Consider the following 24,271-nt stretch of genomic DNA (forward strand, 5'->3'; position numbering starts at 1 on the left):
CTGAAAACACCAACTACAAACTCTGCACAAAATATAAAAGAACAGTTGTTTTTCAAGGCATTGAAGAGCAATCAAAAGCAGAAGGGCTATCTTGCTTGAAAGACAGAAACTACACTGAGTAAGAGCCACATTTATTCACTTTTCTGTCATGGACACACTCACGGACAAGTCTTTTCATGGGGAAAAGAACTGAAGCAGAAAGCAGCTGTCTTGGGCTCGGGGATTAAGCGATCAGAGTTCAGGGCTGCTAGAGAGCCTGGACATTGGAAGGGAAAATTCCACAAAGGAAGGAGACACAAAAGGAAATGTCCCAAAATCCATAGGCAAACTCACCTTTAATCCTTACTTAACTCCTCAATTGCACTTGTACCAGATAAGACTACAAGCATCCCAGGGGGAAATAATAGCTGGAAAGCTAAAGACGAACATAGCTTGTAGCAGTTACCTTTCGTTGGGCAGTTTGAAATTCAAATCATGCCACATTAGGTGGGCTAGTAAACGTGTTGAGCTTTTCAGTGAAACTCCACAGGGGCCATGCCTTGGGAGTAGAGATCACACCTGAGGACTAGGGTAAGACTGAAACCAGGTAGAGGTAAAGATGGATATACTTGAAGACTGGAGAGTTTAAGGTGAGAGATGAAAACTCTTTAAAAAAAAATATGGAGGCCAGCGCTGTGGCTCACTAGGCTAATCCTCCACCTGCGGCGCCAGTACCCCAGGTTCTAGTCCCGGATGGAGGCACCAGGTTCTAGTCCCGGTTGCTCCTCTTCCAGTCCAGCTCTCTGCTGTGGCCCGGGAAAGGCAGTGGAGGATGGCCCAAGTGCTTGGGCCCCTGCACCTGCATGGGAGACTAGGTAGAAGCACCTGGCTCCTGGCTTCGAATCGGCATAGCTCTGGCTGTAGCGGCCATTTGGGGGGTGAATCAACGGAAGAAAGACCATTCTCTCTGTCTCTCTCTCTCTCACTAACTATCTGTCAAATAAAAAAAAATTTTTTTAAATATTTAAAAAGCCTGGGACACGGTGTCTCTAAAAAAAAAAAAAAAAAAAAAAGGTAAGAACTGAAAATATCTGAAATAAAAACTTTATTGAGGGCCAGCACTGTGGCATAGTGGGTAACGCTGCTGCCTGCAGTGCCAGCATCCCATATGGGCTCCAATTCGAGTCCTGGCTGCTCCACTTCCTGTCCAGCTCTCTGGTATGGCCTGGGAAAGCAGTGGAAGATGGCCCAAGTGTTTGGGGCCCTGCACCCATGTAGGAGACCTGGAGGAAGCTCCTGGCTCCTGGCTTCGGATCAGCCCAGCTCTGGCCATTGCAGCCATTTGAGGAGTGAACCAGCAGCTGGAAGACCTCTCTCTCTGTAACCCTGCCTCTCAAATAAATAAATAAATATTTTTTTAAAAAATTGACTAAAGTTTTCCAAACTTATTGAAATACATTACCCGACTTCTTGGGTATGCTTAGCAAACCCCTGTCAAATAAATGCAAAGAAAACCCACACCTAGCACACTATAATCAGACTGCTAAAAAACAAAGGTAAAAAGGAATATTAAAATTAGCCGAAGTGAGGCGGGCATTTGTTGCAGCAGGTAGATGCCAGTTGGGATGCCCATATCCCATATTGGTGCCTAGGTATGGGTCCCATATCTGTTCCTGATTCCAGCTTCCTGCGGATGCATTCTCTGGGAGGCAGCGAATGATGGTTTGAGTACTTGGATCCCTACTGCCCACGAGGGAGACCTGGTTTGAGATCTGAGCTCCTCCAAAGCTGTTGTGGGTATATGGGAAGTGAATTAGTGGGTGGAAGATCTCTTTGTCTCTCTGCCTTTCAAATAAAGTCAAAGTACATAAATTAAAAATGTTCTTAAAAAAATTAGAGAGGTAGAAAAGACAATGTTACATCCATTAGAAGAACAGTAAAAATGACAACTGTCTTCTAGAAACAATGGAGGATCAGTGACTATAAAATGGAATCCCTATAAAATGGAGTCAGAAAAAAATAGCTATCAAACAAGAATCTTAAATTCAGTAAAAATATTCTTCAAAACCTATGTAAAATAAAGGTATTTCTAGATTTTAAAAATATCTGGTTTTCAGCCGGCACCATGACTCCCTTGGCTAATCCTCCACCTGCGGCGCTGGCACCCTGGGTTCTAGTCCTGATTGGGGCGCCGGATTCTGTCCCGGTTGCTCCTCTTCCAGTCCAGCTCTCTGCTGTGGCCCGGGGAAGGCAGTGGAGGATGGCCCAAGTGCTTGGGCCCCTGTACCCACGTGGGAGACCAGGAGGAAGCACCCGGCTCCTGGCTTTGGATCGGCGCAGCACCGGCTGTAGCAGCCATTAGGGGAGTGAACCAACGGAAGGAAGACCTTTCTCTCTGTCTCTCTCTCACTGTCTAAAACTCTACCTGTCAAAAAAAAAAAAAAATTGGTTTTCAAAAAAGGAAAAGCTTAGATTGTTTCTTCTATAAGCTCTCACTACAAGGTATTCTTCAGTCTTAAGGAAAATAACAGATTAAAAACTCAGATCTATAGGAAAGGATAAACAGCACTAAAAATTGTAAATATAAATAAACATGGAAAAAAAAAGTTCCTTTATTTTTCAAAAGTAACAAAAAAAAATTATTGGCATGTATTGGGGTGTTTGTAACAAGTAGAAGTAAGATATATCCCAACAGTAGCAAGAAGGACTACAATTATTTTAAAGATTTATTTATTTTGATTTTATTTATTTATTTGAAAGTCAGAGTTACACAGAGAGAGAAGAGGCAGAGAGAGAGAGAGGTCCTCCATCCGATGATTCACTACCCAGTTGGCTGCAACGGCTGTAGCTGCACCAATCCGAAGCCAGGAGCCTCCTTGGGGTCTCCAACGCGGGCACAGGGGCTCAAGGACTTGGGCCATCTTCTACTGCTTTCCCAGGCCACAGCAGAGAGCTAGATTGGAAGTACTGCAGCCTGGTCTCGAACCAGCGCCCATATGGGATGCTGGCGCTTCAGGCCAGGGGGTTAACCAATTGCGTGACAGTGCCAGCCACTAGGATAATGTAAATTGCTTACATTATTTGTGAAATGGTGAAATATTAATTCAAGGAGAACTGCAATGTTTGGATACATATGCATAGAACAACCAATACTTTAAAACATAATACAAAGAGCTAAGAAGCTAATAGAATATATGGAATAGAACACTGAAATAATATTTGATCCATCAAAATAAATCAGAAAAGAAGAGACAGATTGGAACCAGTGTGTGGTGTAGCAAGTTAAGCCACAGCCTGTGATGCTGGCATCCCATATGAGCACCTGTTCAAGTCCTGGTTGCTCCACTTCTGCTGATCCTCCCTGGAAAAGTGGTGGAGGATGGCCCAAGTACTTGGGCCCCTGCACCATGGTGGGAAGAAGCTCCTGGCTCCTGGCCCCTGGCTTCGGATCAGCTCAGCTCCTGCTGTTAACGGCCATTTGGGGAGTGAACCATCGGGTGGAAGATCTCTCTCTCTCTCTCTTTCTCTCTCTCTCTCTCTCTCTGCCTTTCTGTAATTCTGCCTTTCAAATAAATAAATAAGCCTTTAAAAATAATTAAATATAAATAAACTAAAAACATCAATTGAAAGGCAGAGATTGTCAGAAAAAAAAAGTATGACAGTAGTTCCAAAAATTAATGGGAAATGAAATTAGTTTATTTCAATGCAAAAAAAATTTGAAATCCACATATAGTTTTTTCATAATCCATGTTTTCTGTGAACTTTTTGAAGGCCTCTCGTGTTACTAAGGAATATCATCTCATAATGATAAAGGGCTAATTTATCATGAAGATATAATAAACCTCTATATACATGTACCTAATGTCAAAGTCTCAAAATACATAAAAACAAAAATGAGCATAACTAAAGAAAGAGGCAAAATATCTACTCATATTTGAAGATTTTAACACTCCTGTCTTGGTAGTAGAACAAATAGAAAGAATATAGTAAGAGCATAAAGATTTTAACAGCATATATTCAGTCAAATAACAAGTCTCAGCAACTCAAAATATTGAAATCCTAAAAAAGTATATTCTATCAACACAACTGAATTGTTATAATTTGGTAAAATTTTAATATGTAGAAATGCTCCCAAATATTTGATAAATACAATGCTCCTAAATAATATATAAGTCAAAGAAGAAATCACAAAGGAAATTAGAACATACTTTCAACTGCGTATTAATGAAAACACAATTTGCATTTATCAAAAATTAGAGGGGGAGTGGGTATTGTGGTCCAGCAGGTTAAGCCACTGCTTAGAACACTATATCATATATAAGCCTGGTTCAACTACCAGCTACTCCACTTCCAATCCAGCTTCCTTCTAATGCACCTGAGAGGCAGCAATGATGGCTCAAGACTTGAGTCCCTGCCACCCATGCAGGAGATCCAGATGGAGCTCCTGGCTCCTGACTTCAGTCTGGTCCAAATCCAGCAGTTGTGGGCCTTTGGGACGTAAACTAGCAGATAGGAGATCTCTCTCTCTCTCTCTGCCACTCTGCCTTTCAAATAGATAAATAAATATTTTTAAAAATAGTAGGTAGCTAATTATTCCTTAGAGGGATAATTTTAGTTTTAAATATGTATAGTCATAAAGAAGAAGGATTTTGAATCACTAGTCTAATAAACCCATACCTTAAGAAATTAGAAAAAGCAAATTAAATGTGGAGTAAGAAGTAAATAATGAAGAATAGAAATCAATTAAATATGAAGAAAGCATTAGAGAAAATTCACAAGGGCAAGAGTCCATTATTTGTAAAGATTTTAAGAAATGATAAATTCCTGTCAAGACTGTTTAGAAGACAGATCAATATATACAAAAATAGGGGCCAGTGCTGTGGCACAACAGGTTAAAGCCCTGACCTGCAGTGCCAGCATCCCATATGGGCGCTGATTTGAGTCCTGGCTACTCCACTTCCAATCCAGCTCCCTGCTAATGCTCCTAGGAAAGTAGCAGAGGATGGCCCAAGTCCTTGGGCCCCTGCATCCACATGGGAGAACCAGAAGAAGCTCCTGGCTTCAGATTGCTCAGCTCCAGACATTGCAGCCATTTGAGGGAGTGAACCAGCAGATGGAAGACCTCTCTCTTTTTCTCTGTTTCTGCCTCTCTCTGTAACTCTCAAATAAATAAAATAAATCTCTAAAAATATATATATACAAAAGTACATACATATTACCAATAATATCAGGATCAACGAGGATACCACTATATAATGTAATGACATTAAATGGGCCGGCGCCGCTGCTCACTAGGTTAATCCTCTACCTTGCGGCGCCAGCACACCGGGTTCTAGTCCCGGTCGGGGCGCCAGATTCTGCCCCGGTTGCCCCTCTTCCAGGCCAGCTCTCTGCTGTGGCCAGGGAGTGCAGTGGAGGATGGCCCAAGTGCTTGGGCCCTGCACCCCATGGGAGACCAGGAGAAGCACCTGGCTCCTGCCATCGGATCAGTGCGGTGCACCGGCTGCAGGGCGCCGGCCGCGGCGGCCATTGGAGGGTGAACCAACAGCAAAGGAAGACCTTTCTCTCTGACTGTCCACTCTGCCTGTCAAAAATAAAATAAAATAAAATAAATAAAAATAAAAAAATGTAATGACATTAAATGGATGATAAAGAATACTAAGAATAACTTTATACCAATAAATCCTATAACTTAGATGAAATGGATGCATTTCTTAAAAAACAATATAAACACAGAAACAAATAGAAAGTAGGATTAGTCCTACATCTATTAAAGAAATTAACTTTATAATTGTAAATGTCACAGAGGAAAAAAACCTCAGGCCCAGATGACTTTATTGGTAAAGCTTACCAAACACATAAGGAAATAATTAAACAAATATTACACAAAATCTTTCAGGAAACAGAGGAAAGAGACTGTATCTCAACTTCACTTATGAAGCCAGAACTACCTTGATATCAAAACCTGACCTGGAAAAAAGGTAACTATCAGAGATTCCAAAATCTTCAGTAAAAAATTAGCATATTCAATTCATTAATATGTAAAAAGAATAATATGTTATAACTAATTAATGCAAAGTTGGTTCCCTATTCAAAAGTCAATCAATGCAATTCACTAGATGAGCAGAATAAAGGAGAAAACTTATAAACATCTCTTATAAAATTCATATAAAATGCATTTGATAATTCATAACTTTTGAATTCTCAGCAAACAAGAATAGAAGGAGAAGTCCACATTCTGATAAAGAGCATCTGTGAATACGTCTGTCATCCCTGCAAACTGTCCCAAGATGAACAGGGCAAAAATGACCATTTTTACCATTTCCGGTTAACATTTCTATGTGTGTAATAAGGCAGTAAAACTGAAAAAAAGGCAAAAAGGTATAAAAATGGGAAAGAAAAGAACTATAAATGAATTTAACAAAGTCATAGGATACAAAGTTAATATACAAAAGCCAATTGTATTTCTGTATACTAACAAGACAATTGAAACATAAAATTTTAAAACAATGCTGATTTACAAAACTTACATCAAAAACAATGAAATACTTAGAGATAAATGTGACAGATAATATTTGAGAACTCTATAGCAAAAACCAGAAAACTGGCAAGAAGTTAGACTACAAATGGACAGATAGCAGATTTGTAACTTGAAAGACCCTATTGCTGGGGCTGGCTCTGTAGCATAGCAGGTTAAGCCTCCACTTGTAGCACCAGTTCGAGTCCCAGCTGCTCCATTTCCTATCCAGTTTTCTGCTAATGGCCTGGGAAAGCAGTGGAAGATGGCACCGATGCTTGTGCCTCTGCACCCACGTGGGAGACCTGGATGAAGTTTCTGGCTCCTGGCTTTGGATTGGCCCAGCTCTGGACTTTTCCATCATTTGCGGAGTGAATCAATGGATGGAAGACCTTTCTCTCTCTCTCCCTCTCTTACTCTCTCTCTCTCACCTTTCAAATAAATAAAATACCCTATTGTTAAGATATTCATTCTCCCAAAATCATTTTCTAGATTTAGTGCAAGTTAAAATAGAAATTGCAAAGCTAATTCTAAAATTCCCATGAAAATACAAAAGATTTAAAATAGCTAAAACAATATTGTAAAAGTAGAACACATTTTAAGTACATATTTCAAGACTTATTATGAAGCAACAAAAAAAAATATAATCTTTTTTTAAGGATATATTTATTTGAAAGAGTTACAGAAAGAGGTAGAGACAGAGAGGTCTTCCATCCACTGGTTCACTCCCCAGATGGCCACAAAGGCTGGAGCTGTGCCAATCCAAAGGCAGGAGCCAAGAGCTTCTTCCCCATCTCCCACGTGGGTGCAGAGGCTCAAGGACTTGGGCCATTTTCTACTGCTTTCCCAGGCCAAAGCAGAGAGCTGGATCAAAAGAGGAGCAGCCAGGACTAGAACCAGCGCCCATATGAGATGCCAGCGCTTCAGGCCAGGGCTTTAACCTGCTGTGCCATAGCACCGGCCCCAACAGTATAATCTTTGAATAAATTTGGACAAGTATGCTCTACAGTACAAAGTAGAGAGGCAAGAATAGATCCCCCACTTAAAAGAAAATGATTTTCAACAAAAGCAGCAAGGCAATTCCTTGCAAAAAGAAGTGTCTTCTCTTACAACTAAAGTTGGAGTGGTTGAATATCTGGGGGAAAAAAAGTAAGAACCTCAACTTCTGTCTCCCACCATACACAAAATTTACATCACGGTGGATCATAGGACTAAACATAAAAGCTAAAAGTAAAATTTCTAGAAGAAAATATAGAATATCTTCACAACTTTGGTGTATGTGAAGATTTTGTAGCTAGGCCAAAAATGTGTTGTTATAAAAGGAAAATATTAATGAATTAGAATTCAAATCTTTATCAAAAAATATCATTTAGGGGCTGGCGCTGTGGCTCACTTGTTAATCCTCTGCCTGCGGCACTGGCATGCCATTTGGGCGCCGGTTCTAGTCCCAGCTGCTCCTCTTCCAGTCCAGCTCTCTGCTGTGACCCGGGAGGGCAGTGGAGGATGGCCCAAGTGCTTGGGCCCCTGCACCTGGGAGGGAGACCAGGAGGAAGCACCTGGCTCCTGGCTTCAGATCAGCACAGTGCCAGCCATAGCAGCCATTTGGGGAATGAACCAATGAAAGGAAGACCTTTCTCTCTGTCTCTCTCTCTCACTGTCTATAACTCTACCTGTCAAATACATTTAAAAAAATCATTTAAAATCTGAAAGGGCAAGCCAAGACTGAGAGAAAGTACTTACTGAACCATACAAACATATACATGCTACACAAACACTAGACAAAAAACTTGTGTCCAGAATATATAAATAACTCCTATACCTCATAATAAAAAGTCACACAACACAATAAAAAAGTGAGTAAAAAACTTTGAAAGACCCTTCACCAAAGAAGGCTTCAAAGTGGCCATTTAACTAATAGATATATATAATTTTTAAAGATTTTATTTATTTGAAAGAGTTGCAAAGAGAGGTAGAGAGAAAGGAAAAGGTCTTCCATCAATTCATTCACTCCCCAGTGACCACAATGGCTGGAGCTGCATCCATCCGAAGCCAGGAACTTCTAGGTCTCCTACTGGTGTGCAGGGGCCTAAGGACTTGGGCCATCTTCTATTGCTTTCCCAGGCCATAACAGAGAACTGAATCGGAAGTGGAGCAGCCAGGACTCAAACTGCCATCCATATGGTTAAAGCCCAGGCTATACCATAGCACCGGCCCCACTAATAGATATATTTTAAAAGGCTCCACATCACTATTCACCAGGAAAATGCAGATGAAAGTGACAGTGAGATATCCCTTCACATCTGTTAAAGTGTCTGTTATCAAAAAGATGAAAGATTGGGGCCAGCATTGTGGCATAGCTGGTAAAACCACTGCCTGTGATGCTGGCATTCCATATGGGCGCCAGTTTGTGTCCCAACTTTTCCACTTCCCGTCCAGCTCTCTGCTAATGGCCTGGGAAAAGCAGCAGAAGATGGCCCAAGTGCTTGGGCCCCTGCACCCACATGGGAGACCCAGATGAAGCTCCTGTCTCCTGGTTTTGGCCTGACTGAGCCCTGATGGTTGCAGCCATCTGAGGAGTGAACCAGCAGGTGGAAGATCTCTCTCTCTCTCTCTCTCTTTCTCCCCCCCCCCCCCACTAACTTTCAAACAGATAAATAAATCTTTTAAAAAAATCATTAGAAAACTGAAAAGGTACACCACAAAGTGGCAAAACATGTTTGTAATACACATATCTGATGAAGGACTTACATAAAAATATATAAAGAACTTTTACAACTCAATAATTTTAAAAGCTCTACTTTTTTAAAAAGGCTACAAAGACATTTCACTGAAGAATCTATCTGAATGGCTAATACTTACATGAAAAGATGCTCAGTAGCAATAATCATCAGTGAAATACGAGTTAAAACCAATTAATACTTCTACACGCTAATAGAATGGCTACAGCTAAAAAGACTAACAAGCATGTGAAGCAACTGGAATTTGCATACATTATTGGTGAGAATGTAAAATGTCATAACCACCTTGGAAAGCAGTTTGGTGGTTTCTTAGAAATGACCCAACAATGCTGTTCCTAGGCATGAAAGAATCTTAATGTCTGTAAATAAGTGAGTAGATAAACCTGCATTTCTCCAAATATGGTGTATTATCTCCAGAACCCAGCAGGGGGCCCATGAGAGCAAAACTATTTTCATAACAGTCTAAGATGGCATTTTCCTTATTCACTTTCATTCTCATAAGACTGAATTTACCAAATTGAATTGAATGCAGAAGCAGAGATGTCTTCTGTTAAACCAGGTATTAAAAAAGATTCGCAAAACTGTAAAATGAACCTATTTGTCTTACAAATACATTGTATTTGTCATAATACATTAACATGTTGAGCTTGTTACGACTTTAAATAAATTGATAGCTACTTTAAAATAGATGTTTTAATTTTTAATGTGAATATTTATTTATATTTATTAATTATACCTCAATTTTTAAAACCTGGACTCATTTATTGTGTGAAGTGAAGCAGATGGGATTGTCTGGGTATGATAGTCCTGCCCAACACATTTTGAAATTTTAAACTATCTTAGAAAAATCTGTGTCAAAAAGAAAGCACACAATCAGAGTCTTTTTGCTGGTGTCTTTTGAATCCTCATAAACTCAAAGTTGATATCCTTTGATGAGTTAAATATGCTTTCCTCTTCAAGAAAATCAAAATTTCCTGGTGTGTATGTCAGCATTTTACACATTTGCTCTAGAAACTGACTGCCTCTTGCTTCCTTCTGGCTCTTTCCCTTCAGGCCAACAGAGCTGTTCAGGAGCTGCAATGCTCAGTCAGATCAAGGCGCCATGAATGACATGAAGCTCTGGGAGAGGGGAAGCATAAAGATGCCGTTTATCAGCATACCTGTTCTCGACATTAAGAAGTGCCAGCCAGAAATGTGGAAAGCCGTAGCTTGTTCACTGCAGATTAAACCCTGTCACAGCAAATCCCGGGGAAGCATTATCTGCAAGTAAGTTTCTTTTTCCATGACTCCAGTTTGGGTCCAGGCCCTCCATGGCCAAAGCCTCTCTTTAGGATTTTCCCTCTCACCACTTACTTTTGCCCATCACCCCCACGTTACAGACACTTTCCCACTTTTCCCTCCTCTGCTTGAAATACTGCCCCCCCCATCTCCACGTGTCTGCTGCCTGTCCTTGGCCTCTCTCAAATACCAGACATTCCTACAGAATCTTCCCAGATTTCTTCAGCTGTCCTTACTATAGTTTCTTATATTTTTATTTTTCTTATGAAGCATAGGAAACATTTATGTTTTAAATGCACAATTCTATTTTTATATTTTCATGTGTGTGCTTGTCTCACACAGACTTTATTCTCCATAAGCTCGTTCTTCTTTGTGCATTTGTGTCATTTTCCTTCTTTTCTCTTTTTAGGAATTAGCATAATCTCACCATAAATAGTTGACGACTAGGGGAATTAGTGAATATAGCCATTATGGCTTGTTCCTCATAACCATTTTTAAATAGTTTGCTTGGGAAATCTAGGAGCAAGGAAAACGGAGAGCTGCTATGGTGGATGAAACTAAAAGATTTTAACTATGTAGTAGTCTGGATCAGCTGCTCCTCAAACATCTGTTTTTCCAGAAACTTTTTCAAAACCAAGTTAATATTTGCCCCTAAGTGTTAGTATGTGGCTCCTAGGTACCTAATGACTCATTTCAGGTTAGTTCAACCTTAAACAGAGTCCAGATCTGTTCTCTGTCATGACCTCACTAGGGGAGATAATGAGCTATAACTACTGGGTGACAAGCAAGTGGCAATGAGTGACAAATTTGTGGACTCTTAGGACAGAAAACTTACAGAAGAAGACAAAAATCTCACTTAAGACTAAGGAGCTTTACGGCGCCGGCACACCGGGTTCTAGTCCCGGTCGGGGCGCCGGATTCTGTCCCGGTTGCCCCTCTTCCAGGCCAGCCCTCTGCTGTGGCCAGGGAGTGCAGTGGAGGATGGCCCAGGTGCTTGGGCCCTGCACCCCATGGGAGACCAGGAAAAGCACCTGGCTCCTGGCTCCTGCCATCGGATCAGCGCGGTGCGCCGGCCGCAGCGCGCCGGCCGCGGCGGCCATTGGAGGGTGAACCAACGGCAAAAGGAAGACCTTTCTCTCTGTCTCTCTCTCTCACTGTCCACTCTGCCTGTCAAAAATAAATAAATAAAAAAAAAAAAAAAAAAAAAAAAAAGACTAAGGAGCTTTAAACTAGTGGACTTTTCCAGTTGTTACAGGTTAATGTTGATAACAATGTTGATAACTGAAAAGCTGTTTAAAAAGAGAACAGGAGGAAGGGGAGGAGAAAGGAAGCAAGCAAGCATAAAGTCAAGAAAGTAAGGATATATGATTTTGCAAAGAGCAGATCAGACCAGCTAGCTTAGTTTCCTTTCAAAGATGGTGAAAAGCCACATTGATACAGTAAGTATGTCTAAATTTTTTTTTTTGCAAATTTGACAAACACTATTCTTATTATTTACAAAATACATGGGGATCATGAGTAAATGTTACAAATTACAACAGGGAAAAGTAGACACAAATGGGGGAAATAAGTTCCCCATTCCTCTGGAGTCCATTTATAATAAAGCAGTTCTTTGTTAAAATTAGACAAGGTTGTGAGTAGGTACACTGCTGTGTGAAAGACGCCAGTTACTTAGAAATCTACCTCTACCCACGGGTAGAAAAGCACTGGTCGTGTACATAAGTGTGTCCTGAATTAAACTACACCATGTGTACAGATCCAGTGTTCCATAATACAGCCCCCTGCTTTTAGGCAGGAAGCTGTGAGAGACTTGATGGCTAGTCTTTCTAAAACAGCAAGGCCCCAGGACCATCTAACTCCCCTACCTTCAACAGGCCTTGTTCAGGTGGTAAGTCTAAAATTTGAGCAAGGCCTTTGATCTCAGATAAGAGAGTTAGGAATCTTCACATTGGCTGTTCAACCTCAGCTCCACTAAGACTCCTGTTTTCTTTTACACCTGACCAACTGAGGAACATTCAGCTATGAAAACGCACTTCCTGGAAAGCTTCAGGAACAGAGGAGATATTGACTAAACATCATGAGGAAGTTCTTTGAGCCCTAAATTTGTGTGCATGTTTTCTTTTCAAGATCAGATTGTGTGGAGATTCTCAAAAAGTGTGGGGACCAGAACAGATTTCCTGAAGACCATACAGCTGAAAGCATTTGTGAGCTGCTGTCACCCACAGATGACCTAGAGAACTGCATACCGTTGGATACATACCTCAGTAAGTACTTTTTGTCGTTTATTTGGTTTTTAAAAAGATTTGTTTGTTTGTTTGTTCGTTTAAAGGCAGAGTTACGCAGAGGCAAGGGCAGAGAGAGATCTTCCATCCGCTGGCTCACTCCCCAAATGGCCTCAATGGCCAGAGCTCAGCCAATCCAAAGCCAGGAGCCTGGAGCTTCTTCCAGGTCTCCTCCACAGGTGCAGGGGCCCAAGTCTTGGGCCATCTTCCAGCCTGGACTCGAACTGGCGCCCATGTGCCTGCACTGCAGGCAGTGGTTTACCCGCTAGCCACAGCGCCGGCCCCTTACTCGTTTTTTAGATTTCAGATACTCTTCTTTCTTCTATGCCTTTTTGTTTGTTTTGGAAGGGCATTTATCTGTTGAGATCACAGACTCATATCTGTGTGGCCTTTTTGGCCCAGGAAAGACATGTCATCTTAAACTATGGAAGCAGGAGTGATTATTTTATCAGTCTGAGGAGGCATGAAGTCTTGTCAGTCAGGAATTCTAAGCAGTGAATCAGGGACCAGCATTCTCAGATGTCTCGCTGTTTCCTTGCGTGATATGACCAGAAAGCGGTCTTTCCCCTGGGGAGAATTCACCTTTCTGTCATCAGATGGATGTGGACCTGAGCCAGGCATTGGCTGAGACAGCCCCAGTATGGAGTAAAGAATGATAGTCTGGGTTAGTACATGAAAATGGAGCTCATAATCACTACTTCTACTTCTGTCTGCCAAAAAGTACTGCCAAGAGCTACAGGAGGAAGCTGTTATGTCATTGAGGGATCTTGGAGCTGAGCTTCTTGGCAGTGGGGTGACTGTGTTGTGGAAACCAGAGGATAACAAACAGGACTCCAAGGGAAGTGTGAAGACTGCCACCAGGGGGCAGTGGTGTTCCAGACTTGCTGGAAGGCAGACAATGTTTTCCTGTGCAGTTTAGGATTAAGTTGACTGCAAATAACAGAATAACAGATATAAATAAAAGAAAACCTAGAAACTAATAGTCCAGGGCTGCTCTGGTGTCTCTGTCATCAGGAATGCTCCTCTTATCTTTCTCCACTCACATCCTTAGCGCCAGGCTTCTGTCCTCAGGGTTACTCTATGTTCTGTATCATCACAACACAGCTACAGGAGTTCCAGATGGTAAAAAGGAAGGAAGAGGAGGCCAGCATTGTGGTGTAGCGGATAAAGCCACTTCCTGCAATGCCAGCATCCTATATAGGCTCCGTTTTGTGTCCTGGCTGCTACACTTCTGATCCAGCTCCCTGCTAATGGCCTGGGAAAAGCAGCAGAAGATGGCCCAAGTTTTCGGGCCCCTGCCATCCATATGGGAGACCTGGATGAAGCTCCTGGCTCCTGGCTTTTACCTGGCCCAGCCCTGACCATTGCAGCCATTTGGGAAGTGAACCAGAGGATGGAAGATACAGGCCGGCGCCGCGGCTCACTTGGCTAATCCTCCACCTGTGGTGCCGGCACCCCACGTTCTAGTCCCAGTTGGGGCGCCGGATTCTGTCCTGGTTGCTCCTCTTCCAGTCCAGCTCTCTGCTGTGGCCCGGGAAGGCAGTGGAGGATGGCCCAAGTGCTTGGGCCCTGCACCCGCATGGGAGACCAGGAGGAGGCATCTGGCTCCTGGCTTTGGATCAGTGCAGCACGCTGGCCGTGGCAGCCATTTAGAGGGTGAACCAATGGAAAGGAAGACCTTTCTCTCTGTCTCTCTCTCTCTCACTAACTCTGCCTGTCCAAAAAAAAAAAAAAAAAAAAAAAAAAGGAGGAAGATCCATCTCTCTCTCTAACTCTCTAACTCTGACATTCAAACAAACAAAAAAATTTGTTAAAGAAGAAGGAAAAGGAAAAGTGAAAAAAAAAAAACAAAAAGGAAGCAGGGGGAGCAAACAGTTTCTGCCTCGTCTCATTGGCCAGCGCACATTGTAAGGATTATCTTTCTAACTATGGGGCCACTGCCATCCTAAGTAGACTTGGGGATCTATTAGTAAGTGGGGAAAGAAAGTGGATGTGGATTTGTAGCTGGTAATAGCTACATTTTCTCAAGATCAACAAACTGTCATGCTTAATCTTTGTGACCAACAGGACAAAAAAGAGAGCACTGGACTATACATTAATTCTATGCAACTTTGAATAGATTGCTTCTTTGTGCCTCAACTTCCTTATAAAATAATCGGGCTGGAGAGATGAAGCCCTTATGCCTCTATCAGTCTTAAAGTCTAAGTCTGTCCTAAAATCAAGTAAGCAAAACAAAGGTGATCACCTAGACCCTGTTACAGAAGTCAAATCCATGTGGGGAAGGAAGCTGTTTCAACGGGAGAAAGGTCAGGAAACACTGTTGCTTGCTGTTCTGTTCTGTTTAGACGTCATACATATTGTCTATTAGGGAGACTTCCTTGGTCATGATTCCAAAAGTTGAACATAGCCATGGTGTGGAGTGCATGCCACCGTGGTAAATCATCATTTTTGTGCTAAATTATCTCTTGTGGACATAAGCACCTTTTTGACTGCCCTATCCAAAATCTACATGTCACCTTCTGTCTCTACCACTGCTTATTCCTTGTAAGTGTCTTTCTTTCTGTTTATATATATATATATATAATATGTATATATGTGTGTGTATATATATATATATAGTCTATTTCTCTATCATTTGTAAACTCTATGTTGGAGACTTGTCTATTTTATTCATCACTGTGTCTCCAGCACCTAGAGCTTTGCCAGGCATGTTGGAGGTGCCAGTAATAAACAAATGAATGACTGTATGTTTATTTCAAATGCACAAATGAGAGAGAACCTGAGTATTTTAGTAGTTTCTTATAACCAGGCTTTGTCGGATCCTTGTAAGCTCTCCATTTATTGCAGCCACAATTAATTTAGATCATTTACAGACCTCTTTTCCTCTCTCTCTCTCTCTCTTTAAAATATTTATTTATTTACTTATTTATTAATTTGAGAAACAGAGTTACAGAGAGAGAGAAAGGTCTTCTATCTGCTGGTTCACTCCCCAAATAACCACAATGGCCTGTGCTGGGCTGATCCAAAGCCAGGAGCCAGGAGCCTCCTCCGGGTTTCCCACATGGGTGCAGGGACCCAAGCACTTGGGCCATCTTCCACTGCTTTCCCAGGCCCATTAGTTGGGAGCTGGATTGAAACTGGAGCAGCCAGGACTTGACCCGGTACCCATATGCAATGCCTGCACTGCAGGCAGAGGCTTAACCTACTACACCATAGTACTGGCCCCCTCTTTTCCTCATTTAGATTGGTTAAATTGATCTGTTTTGGTCTTTTTCAGGGCCAAGTACTTTAGGTAACATTGTAGAAGAAGTGACTCATCCCTGTAACCCAAATCCTTGCCCAGCCAACGAGCTTTGTGAAGTGAACCGGAAAGGCTGTCCGTCTGGAGATCCCTGCTTTCCATACTCTTGTGTTCAAGGTAAGAAGTGGGTGTGGCTGTGGGAGAGCACAAATAGGTGCAGCTGGTGCTTCTTTACAGGGCTTGTCTTTGGAGGGAGATTGTAAGGCCACTGTTTTCTATGTTTTTCTGTAATGTTTGAGGCTTTCTCAATTATGTGTATTATTTATGTAAGCAGAAAAAGACACATGTAATTTTCAATTGTAACTTAAATTGTAAACTAATAATACCAACCCAAAACTTTGCTCTCATGATAAACTATAGGATTCTTGACTATAAAAGAATCTTGGGCAGGCTTTTTGTACTTTCTCTGCCTTGTTTTACAAAGTGTGTTGTACAATGTCCTGGTGCCTTCTTTAATATATAGAGAAATGGCATTCTCAATAGGATATACAGTGATCTCCATAAATATTAATGCTATGTTGAAGTATGTATGATTTTTAAGGCTGAAAATATTTGCATCTCATAGAATTTTGATAGTCTTTCTGTCAATACCTCTAGAAACCATTTATTGAATTAGAATCAACACTTTAAAATATCTTTTCTTTTTTAATTTACTTATTTATTTGAAAGAGTGACAGAGAAGGAGAAGAGATCTTCCATTCACTGGTTCACTTCCCAGATGGCGGCAATGGCCAGGGCTGGGCTAGGCTGAAGCCAGAAGCCAGGGGCTTCATCTCGGTCTCACATGTGGATGGCAGGGATCCAAACACTTGGGGCATCTTCCATTGTTTTTCCCAGGCCATGAGCAGGAAGATGGGTTGGAAGTAGAGTAGCCAGGACACAAACCAGCACCCATATGAGATACCAGCATCACAGGTGGTAGCTTTACCTGATATGCCACAGCACCAGCCCCTAAAATGTATTTAAAGAAGAAGCACAAGAATAAACAACCATGATGTCTATAGTATTTGTATAATGCTATGATATATCAGCTTTAGAGTCATAATAAATCTTGTTAACACTGGAAATGTTAGAATGCTTTAAATTTCAAGATCATATTTTCTGTTCATTTACCTTCATATTATAATTTGGTAAATTTGGAGGGGACAAGAAAATAAGTTAATTAAAATTTTGACACCTGTATTTTATTTTTTTAAAGATTTATTCATTTATTTGAAAGAGTTACAGAGAGAGGGAGAGACAGAGAGATTTTCCATTTGTTGGTTCACTCCCCAGTTGGCCGCAATGGCCCGTGCTGGGCCAGGTTGATAGCAGGAGCCAGGAGTTTCATCTGGGTCTCCCACATAGGTGGCAGGGTAGTACTTGGGCCATCTTCAACTGCTTTTCCCAGGCCATTAGCAGGGTACTGGTTCAGAAGTGGAGCAGTCAGGACATGAACCAGTGGCCATATGGGATGCTGGTATCACAGGCAGTAGCTTTACCCACTACGCCAACACCAGTTCTGTGACATCTATATTTATATTATTTAAATATCAAATTCAATTCTGAATTCTCTTGTTTTTCTAAGCTCAGAAAGCCCATCTTGTAATAAGATAGAAATGTCCAAGATAGAAAATGGGTTTTCTTCAAGCTCATTCAGCCATTCACTTTTTTTTAAGCTTATGGAATATTCATACTCCATCACTAAAAGTTTTCCTGACCAAGATTATTCTGAAAATACTATCTATCTCCAACACTCCATTTAGAAACTATCTGGGGCCAGCACTGTGGAGTAGCAGGTAAAGCCGCCGCCCGCACTGCCGGCATCTCATATAGGCACCAGATTCAAGTCCCGGCTATTCTGCTTCCAATCCAGCTCTCTGCTATGGCCTGGGAGGGCAGTAGAAGATGGCCCAGGTCCTTGGGCCCCTGCACCCGTGTGGGAGACCCAGAGGAAGCTCCTGGCTCCTGGCTTTGGATTGGCTCAGCTCCAGCTGTTACTGCCAATTGGAGAGTGAACCAATCTCTCTCTGTGTTACTCTTTCAAATAAATAAATAAATCTTTTTTAAAAAAAAAAAAAACCTATCTATGATTTAAAAATCATAGATTAAAAAATATCTGTGATTTAAAAATATCTTTGATTGCCCAAAGAAATTATAAACTACATGGTAAGGCATTTTGCATCTCAGTTAAGTTGACATTTGGGATATCCACATCCCCTTTCAGAATGCCGTGGTTCAAATCCTGGCTCCATTTCTGATCCAGCTTCCTACTAATACATACTCTAGGAAGGCAGCAGATGATGACTGAAGTGTTTGAGTCCTTGCCCTCCACAAAAGAGACCCAGAATGGGTTCCAGGCTCCTGACTTTGACCTGGCCTTGACTATTAGGGGAATTTGGGGAGTGAACCAGTAGGTGGGAAATCTGTCTGTCTTTCAAATAAAATAAAAATAAATGAATTTATTTTAAAAAGAAATTTAAAGGCACATATCTTAATAGCATTTTTGCACTGAACTGTCACTAGTTTGGGGGTACAGGTCCTTAATCAGCACTCTCCCTCAGAACATGAAATTCTCATTTAAGAGGATGTATTTATGGCCCGTGAACCAAAACAATTTTTTAATTTGGTGCAAATCCTGTTACACAGTATTTACTAGCTACATAATACCTACAAGTCTTTCATCAAGTGTATCTGAGATCATAAAGCAGCATCCTAGAACAACACCATTTCTCTCAGCTAATTTTTGTTTATGCAGGCTGCAAATTGGGAGAAGCTTCTGATTTCATCGTCCGTCAAGGGACCCTAATCCAGGTGCCATCGTCTGCAGGGGAAGTTGGTTGTTATAAAATCTGTTCGTGTGGGCAAAGTGGACTCCTAGAAAACTGTATGGAGATGCACTGTATAGACCTCCAGAAGTCTTGTATTGTTGGAGGAAAAAGAAAAAGTAAGTCTTAAACTATATTTGTGGGTTTTGTTTTTTATGTTTTTTCAAATGTTTCTGTTCAACTTTAAAAAAAAATATATATATATATATATATATATATATATATATATATATATATATATATATCTGAGAGAGAAAGAGAGAGAGACAGCTCCCATCCACTGGTTCACATTCCAAATGCCTGCAGTGGCCCCTGGGCTGAGGCTGAAGCTGGTGGCCAGAAACTCAATCTAGGTCTCCCACATGGGTCACAGAAACTCAATTACTTGAGCCATCACTGCTGCCTGTCAGGGTACACATTAGCGGGAAGCTGACATCAAGAGCTGAAGCCAGTATCAAACCCAGACACTCCAGTGTGTGAGGCAGGCATCATTTTGGTTTTTAATATTTTTTAAAAAATTTCTGTCTTTGAAAGGCAGAGTGACAAAAAAAAGAAGAGAGAGAGAATCTTCCATCCGCTCATTCACTTCCCAAATGGCTACAGTGTCCAGGGCTAGGCCAGGAGAAACCAGGAACCTGATCTCCTCCCACATGGCGGGCAGGGACCCACATACTTGGGCCGTCATCCACTGTGTTCTCAGGAACATTAACAGGGAACTGGATTGGAAGTGGAATAGACAGGACTCGAACAGGCACTCTGATGCCAGCATTGCAAGCCATATCCTAACCCAGTGCACCACAGTGCCAGCTCCCACAGGCATCTTAACTGGAATCTTAATTGCTAGGCCAAATACTTGCCCCTGTTTTTGTTTGTTTGTTTTGTTTTTGTTTTAGTTTTGTTTTTCAAATGAGATTGGTTATCTTAACTTTGTAGGAACAACATTGAATGGGCTCTCACCAAAGAGTAAGGTCTACACATCAGATTCTCACAGAACAGTAGGACTTCTCAGGCACCTTCTTTAGAAGCCCCTCAAAAAGAAGGCTAATGGCTAAGACTTGTTAACTTGTTGCATTCTTATCCTGTGCTAAGCACAAGGCTCAATCTTGCCCTACCTTATCTCATTTAATCCTCCACGTTCTCTTTGACAGAGGTATTATTATCCCCAGTTGCATAGATGAGGAAGCTGATGCTCAAAGAGGCCACCCAGATAATAAGTAACCAGTGCAGAGTTCAGCCCCAGGCCTACTTGACTCCTTAGCTGGGCACAGGCAGGAACATAGGCACCCGCCTCCCTAACCCTTCCTCTGCCGCATTCCACCCCACCCCTACTTCACCAGGAGAGAAACTCAGTCTTACATCCTGGGAGGCAGGCAAGGACAGACACTGCGCTGTTTGGTTAGGGGTATGCCCTCTGGTCGCCTTCCCTAAAACTTAGAGTCTCGCTTTCCCATTGCTTCCTTTACCATCTTTTGCTGAATAGCTCTAAAACTGTTTATGTTAACATAGGACTTCAAAAATTATGATAAAATGTCACTATAAGGAAGTGTCCCTCCCCACTGCTCACTCTGCAGGAACATCCCTACTCCCATCTCCCACCCCAGCAACTATGGTAGGTCAGCTTTTATGTGCTTTTTGGTTTCCTCTTCTGTGTGAGATCTCATTTGAAACAAAAGTGCTCTTGGCTAAAGTAAGCTTATAAATGCCCACCCTAGAACAAGTCACATACTTGTTTCTTAGTCCACATTCTACTTGGCTAAAATGTGAAGGTGGGTATCTTGCGTCACAGAAAATATCTAGAACAAATTCACTCCCTCTGTAAACATCCACTAACTAAATGCCTATTTTATATCAAAGAGCACACTAGTGCCTGCGGGGCTGACCCTGGGATGCAGGATGAGATCCTGCTTTACGTGGTGAGACGGGAGACTCTGAGCCACAAAATATTGCAGATCGAGTGCTATTCTGGGCGCTGGTCATTCTTGCCAGGGCTGCAGCCCAGGCTTCAGATGCAAAATCCAAAGATGTCATCGAGAGTCTGGTCCTGAAAGACGAGCGAATTTCAGGGGAGAAGAGCGCTTGAGGCAGATGAGGATCCCCAGGGAATAGGGCGCCTGCTGCTGAGACTGCACCTTAGGGCTGGGAGGAGCAGAGTGGGAGGTGAAACGAGAATGCGAGTATCAGATTTAACTCCTGAGTGTGTACATTCAGAAGCCATCTTTCAAGCATTTCCATCTTAAAACTTTCTAAACTGGGGCTGGGGCTGGGGCGCAGCGGGCTAAAGCCCTGGCCTGCAGGGCTGGCATCCTATATTGGCACCGGTTCTAGTCCTGGCTGCTCCCCTTCTAATCCAGCTCCCTAATGTGCCTGGGAAAGCAGTGGAAGATGGCCCAAGTGCTTGGGCCCCTGCACCCACATGGGAGACCCAGAAGAAGCTCCTGGCTCTTGGCTTCGTATCGGCGCAGCTCTGGCCGTTGCAGCCATCTGGGGAGTGAACCAGTGGATGGAGGACCTCTCTCTCTGTCTCTGCCTTTCTTGTAACTGTCTTTCAAATAAATAAAATAAATCTTTAAAAAAAAAAAAAAACTTTGTAAACGATATAAGCTTTTTAACTTAGGCTCTATTTCTCAGCACACGGTTATAGATCAGCATTCTCTTGCTCTTTCTCTCAGGTCATGGAACATCCTTTAAGGTCGACTGCAATGTCTGTTCCTGCTTTGCGGGCAGTTTGGTGTGCTCCACCCGCCTCTGCCTCAGTGAGCACAGCGCAGAAGATGACCGGCGCGCCTTCACTGGTGAGGCCAGCCTGGGGCCATCATTGCTTTGAACCCATTTTTCCCTTCAGGGCAGCTTGTGTCATCTTGCGTTAACTGCAGATGTGCACAGTCAAATGAATATGGATACTTTCCCTCAGTGGATCCTAGTTCTGTGCTCTCTGCATTGAAGGCATTAAACTAGCGTTCTGGAATTCCATGAGTAAGAACAGGGCCAGTGATTGGGGTGATTTGAATTAAATGGAACTTTTCTACCCGGTAAAATACCCCCACATAACCCCTACCATTATAGCTAAAAATGTCCATGTATTTCCTCAGTGTGTTTCTTGTCCCCTTCTTCCACTACCTACCTTAGCTTACAGGTTCATTTTGTCTCCCACAAGCAGTATTCCAGAATATACTCTTCTGACTCTACTGTGCCTCTCACTGCTGGCATTACGCTCAAACCAGCTACCGTTGAAGTGAAAAGCTGATGACAGGAACACTTTTCTCTTGCGAAGCGACAGCTAACAACAGCTGCACAGTCTCCTGGTGTCTCTTCATGTCTGATTTTTCCCAGATCTGCAGTATTCTTGGTTCTGGGTAAAGAGGTGCTAGGTACCTGTCCTTGCCCCATTTCATGCTGCTGCAGTGGCGACCTGATTCTCCCCTGGAGTTAGTATACACCTGGAGAGGGGCGGGGATTGGATGGGGGGACAAGAGAAGAGAAGGGTTTACCAACCTGGTGCTTCCAACCCATTAGAAACAAGAGATTGGAAATAAGTGAACAGCACACTGACGGGGGAGCAAAAGAAGGGCTAACTCTACCCAGTCCTCTCTCCTAGAGAGCAGCAGCCCTCACTGCTCTGGGTTCAGTGTTGCTGCCACCCTCTTGGATGACTAGTCTTTCTCTGCTCTCCTTTGATGGGGACAGTTCAGTCCATTCACAGAGGGATGTGGGGATGAAGGGTGGCTCGGGATTGACAAGGAAAACTTACTTTGTGTTTTGTCTACATCAGTCACTTTTCCTTACTATGATGAGATACCTCAGGGAGGCTACTTCATAAAGAAAAGAGGTTTATTTTGGCCCGTAGTTCTGGAATGCACCTGATGATGGCCTCCTTGCTGGCAGAGTCCCAAGGTAGCACAGAGCATCACTGAGCAGGAGACAGGGAGGATGGGCCCACGTGTGTGGGTATGGTTTCTCTCCCTCTTCCTATGAATCCACCAGGATTCAGTCACCCCACGACCTCATCTGATTCTAATCACTTTCCAAAGGCCCTACCTCTAACACCATAAAATCAGGTTGAGTTTCTACCCTCTTAGTACCTGACAAGGGGGACTAAAGGCTTGGGGACGCTCACACCAAACCCAAACCATAGCATTTTTGGAAGATGAACCTTACAAGTAGAAAGTCCCTTGTTCCTTATAGTGTGTGGTCCTTGTGTCCCAGAATAAATTAAGTCAAGATCTATTTAACTGGTGGACAGGAAATTTTACCGGTCCCAAAGTATGCCACATTCCTTGGGACTCAGTGCCCCATCCAACCGTGACTCAGAGAGAAGACATAAAAATTTCTAAGTCTGGCACGGCTCACTTGGCTAATCCTCCACCTGTGGCGCCGGCACCCTGGGGTTCTGGTCCCGGTTGGGGCACTGGATTCTGTCCTGGTTGCTCCTCTCCCAGTCCAACTCTCTGCTGTGGCCCGGGAAGGCAGTGGAGGATGGCCCAAGTGCTTGGACCCTGCACCCGCATGGGAGACCAGGAGAACCTGGCTCCTGGCGTCGGATCAGCGCAGCGTGCTGGCCATAGCAGCCATTTTAGGGGTGAACCAACAGAAGGAAGACCTTTCTCTCTGTCTCTCTGTCTCTCTCTCTCTCTCTCACTAACTCTACCTGTCAAAAAAAAAAAAATTCTGAGTCTTAAAAGTACAGTAATTACTGAAGTTATCTTCTTATTCTGACACTTTCGCTTTGTTTGGTAGTGGGTATCACCTTTCACGTTCAAGAAATCCCCCAAGCCAAACTCAGACGTCTAAACTCTACGTTTTATGTGCCAGATTGGGAGAAACATGCTTTACTTTTCCTGCCAACATCCTCTTTACAGGGTGTCCAGCCAAGGTCAGGTCCGGAGGCCCTCCCTGAGCCCACAGCTAAAAGACAGGGGAGAGCCACCGTAGGGATGAAGGGCTTCTCGGAGTCCGACAGAGGAGGAAGTTATTTTAATGCCCTGATTTACAATTCTGTTGTACCCGCTGTGACTGTTAATGGCCTGCTTACTAGGGAAGGGGAGTGTACCAGGGCATGTTGCTGAGACTGTTTCCTCGCTGCAGGTCTGCCCTGCAACTGTGCAGATCAGTTTGTCCCCGTGTGTGGGCAGAATGGACGCACTTACCCCAGCGCCTGCATTGCTCGCTGCGTGGGTCTCCAAGATCATCAGTTTGAGTTCGGATCATGCATCTCAAAGGATCCGTGCCATCCTAACCCCTGCCAAAAAACCCAGAGGTGAGTCCAGCGGCTCCTTACATTTTTTTGAACAGAAGAGCAGAACTTGAAGCATCTCCTGTGTGCCAGACAAAGAAGAAGAAGTGCTGTCCGCCCCAAGTTTGGGGTGAACAAG

The 24,271-nt window shown here is 42.8% G+C and overlaps 1 protein-coding gene across 7 annotated transcripts in view; it reads left to right on the forward strand.

Annotated features, from left to right (window-relative positions):
- RECK (reversion inducing cysteine rich protein with kazal motifs) overlaps positions 1-24,271 on the forward strand; it is an 84,454-nt gene that overhangs the window by 48,814 nt on the left and 11,369 nt on the right. For all 7 annotated transcript variants that reach the window (XM_070079038.1, XM_051851404.2, XM_051851340.2 and 4 more), the window contains 6 exon segments: positions 10,288-10,500; positions 12,640-12,776; positions 16,072-16,212; positions 18,833-19,021; positions 21,572-21,694; positions 23,985-24,156. In XM_070079038.1, coding sequence (XP_069935139.1) covers positions 10,288-10,500; positions 12,640-12,776; positions 16,072-16,212; positions 18,833-19,021; positions 21,572-21,694; positions 23,985-24,156 — 975 coding nt within the window.

This window comes from Oryctolagus cuniculus, chromosome 1 (assembly GCF_964237555.1).
Source record: "Oryctolagus cuniculus chromosome 1, mOryCun1.1, whole genome shotgun sequence".
NCBI lineage: Eukaryota > Metazoa > Chordata > Mammalia > Lagomorpha > Leporidae > Oryctolagus > Oryctolagus cuniculus.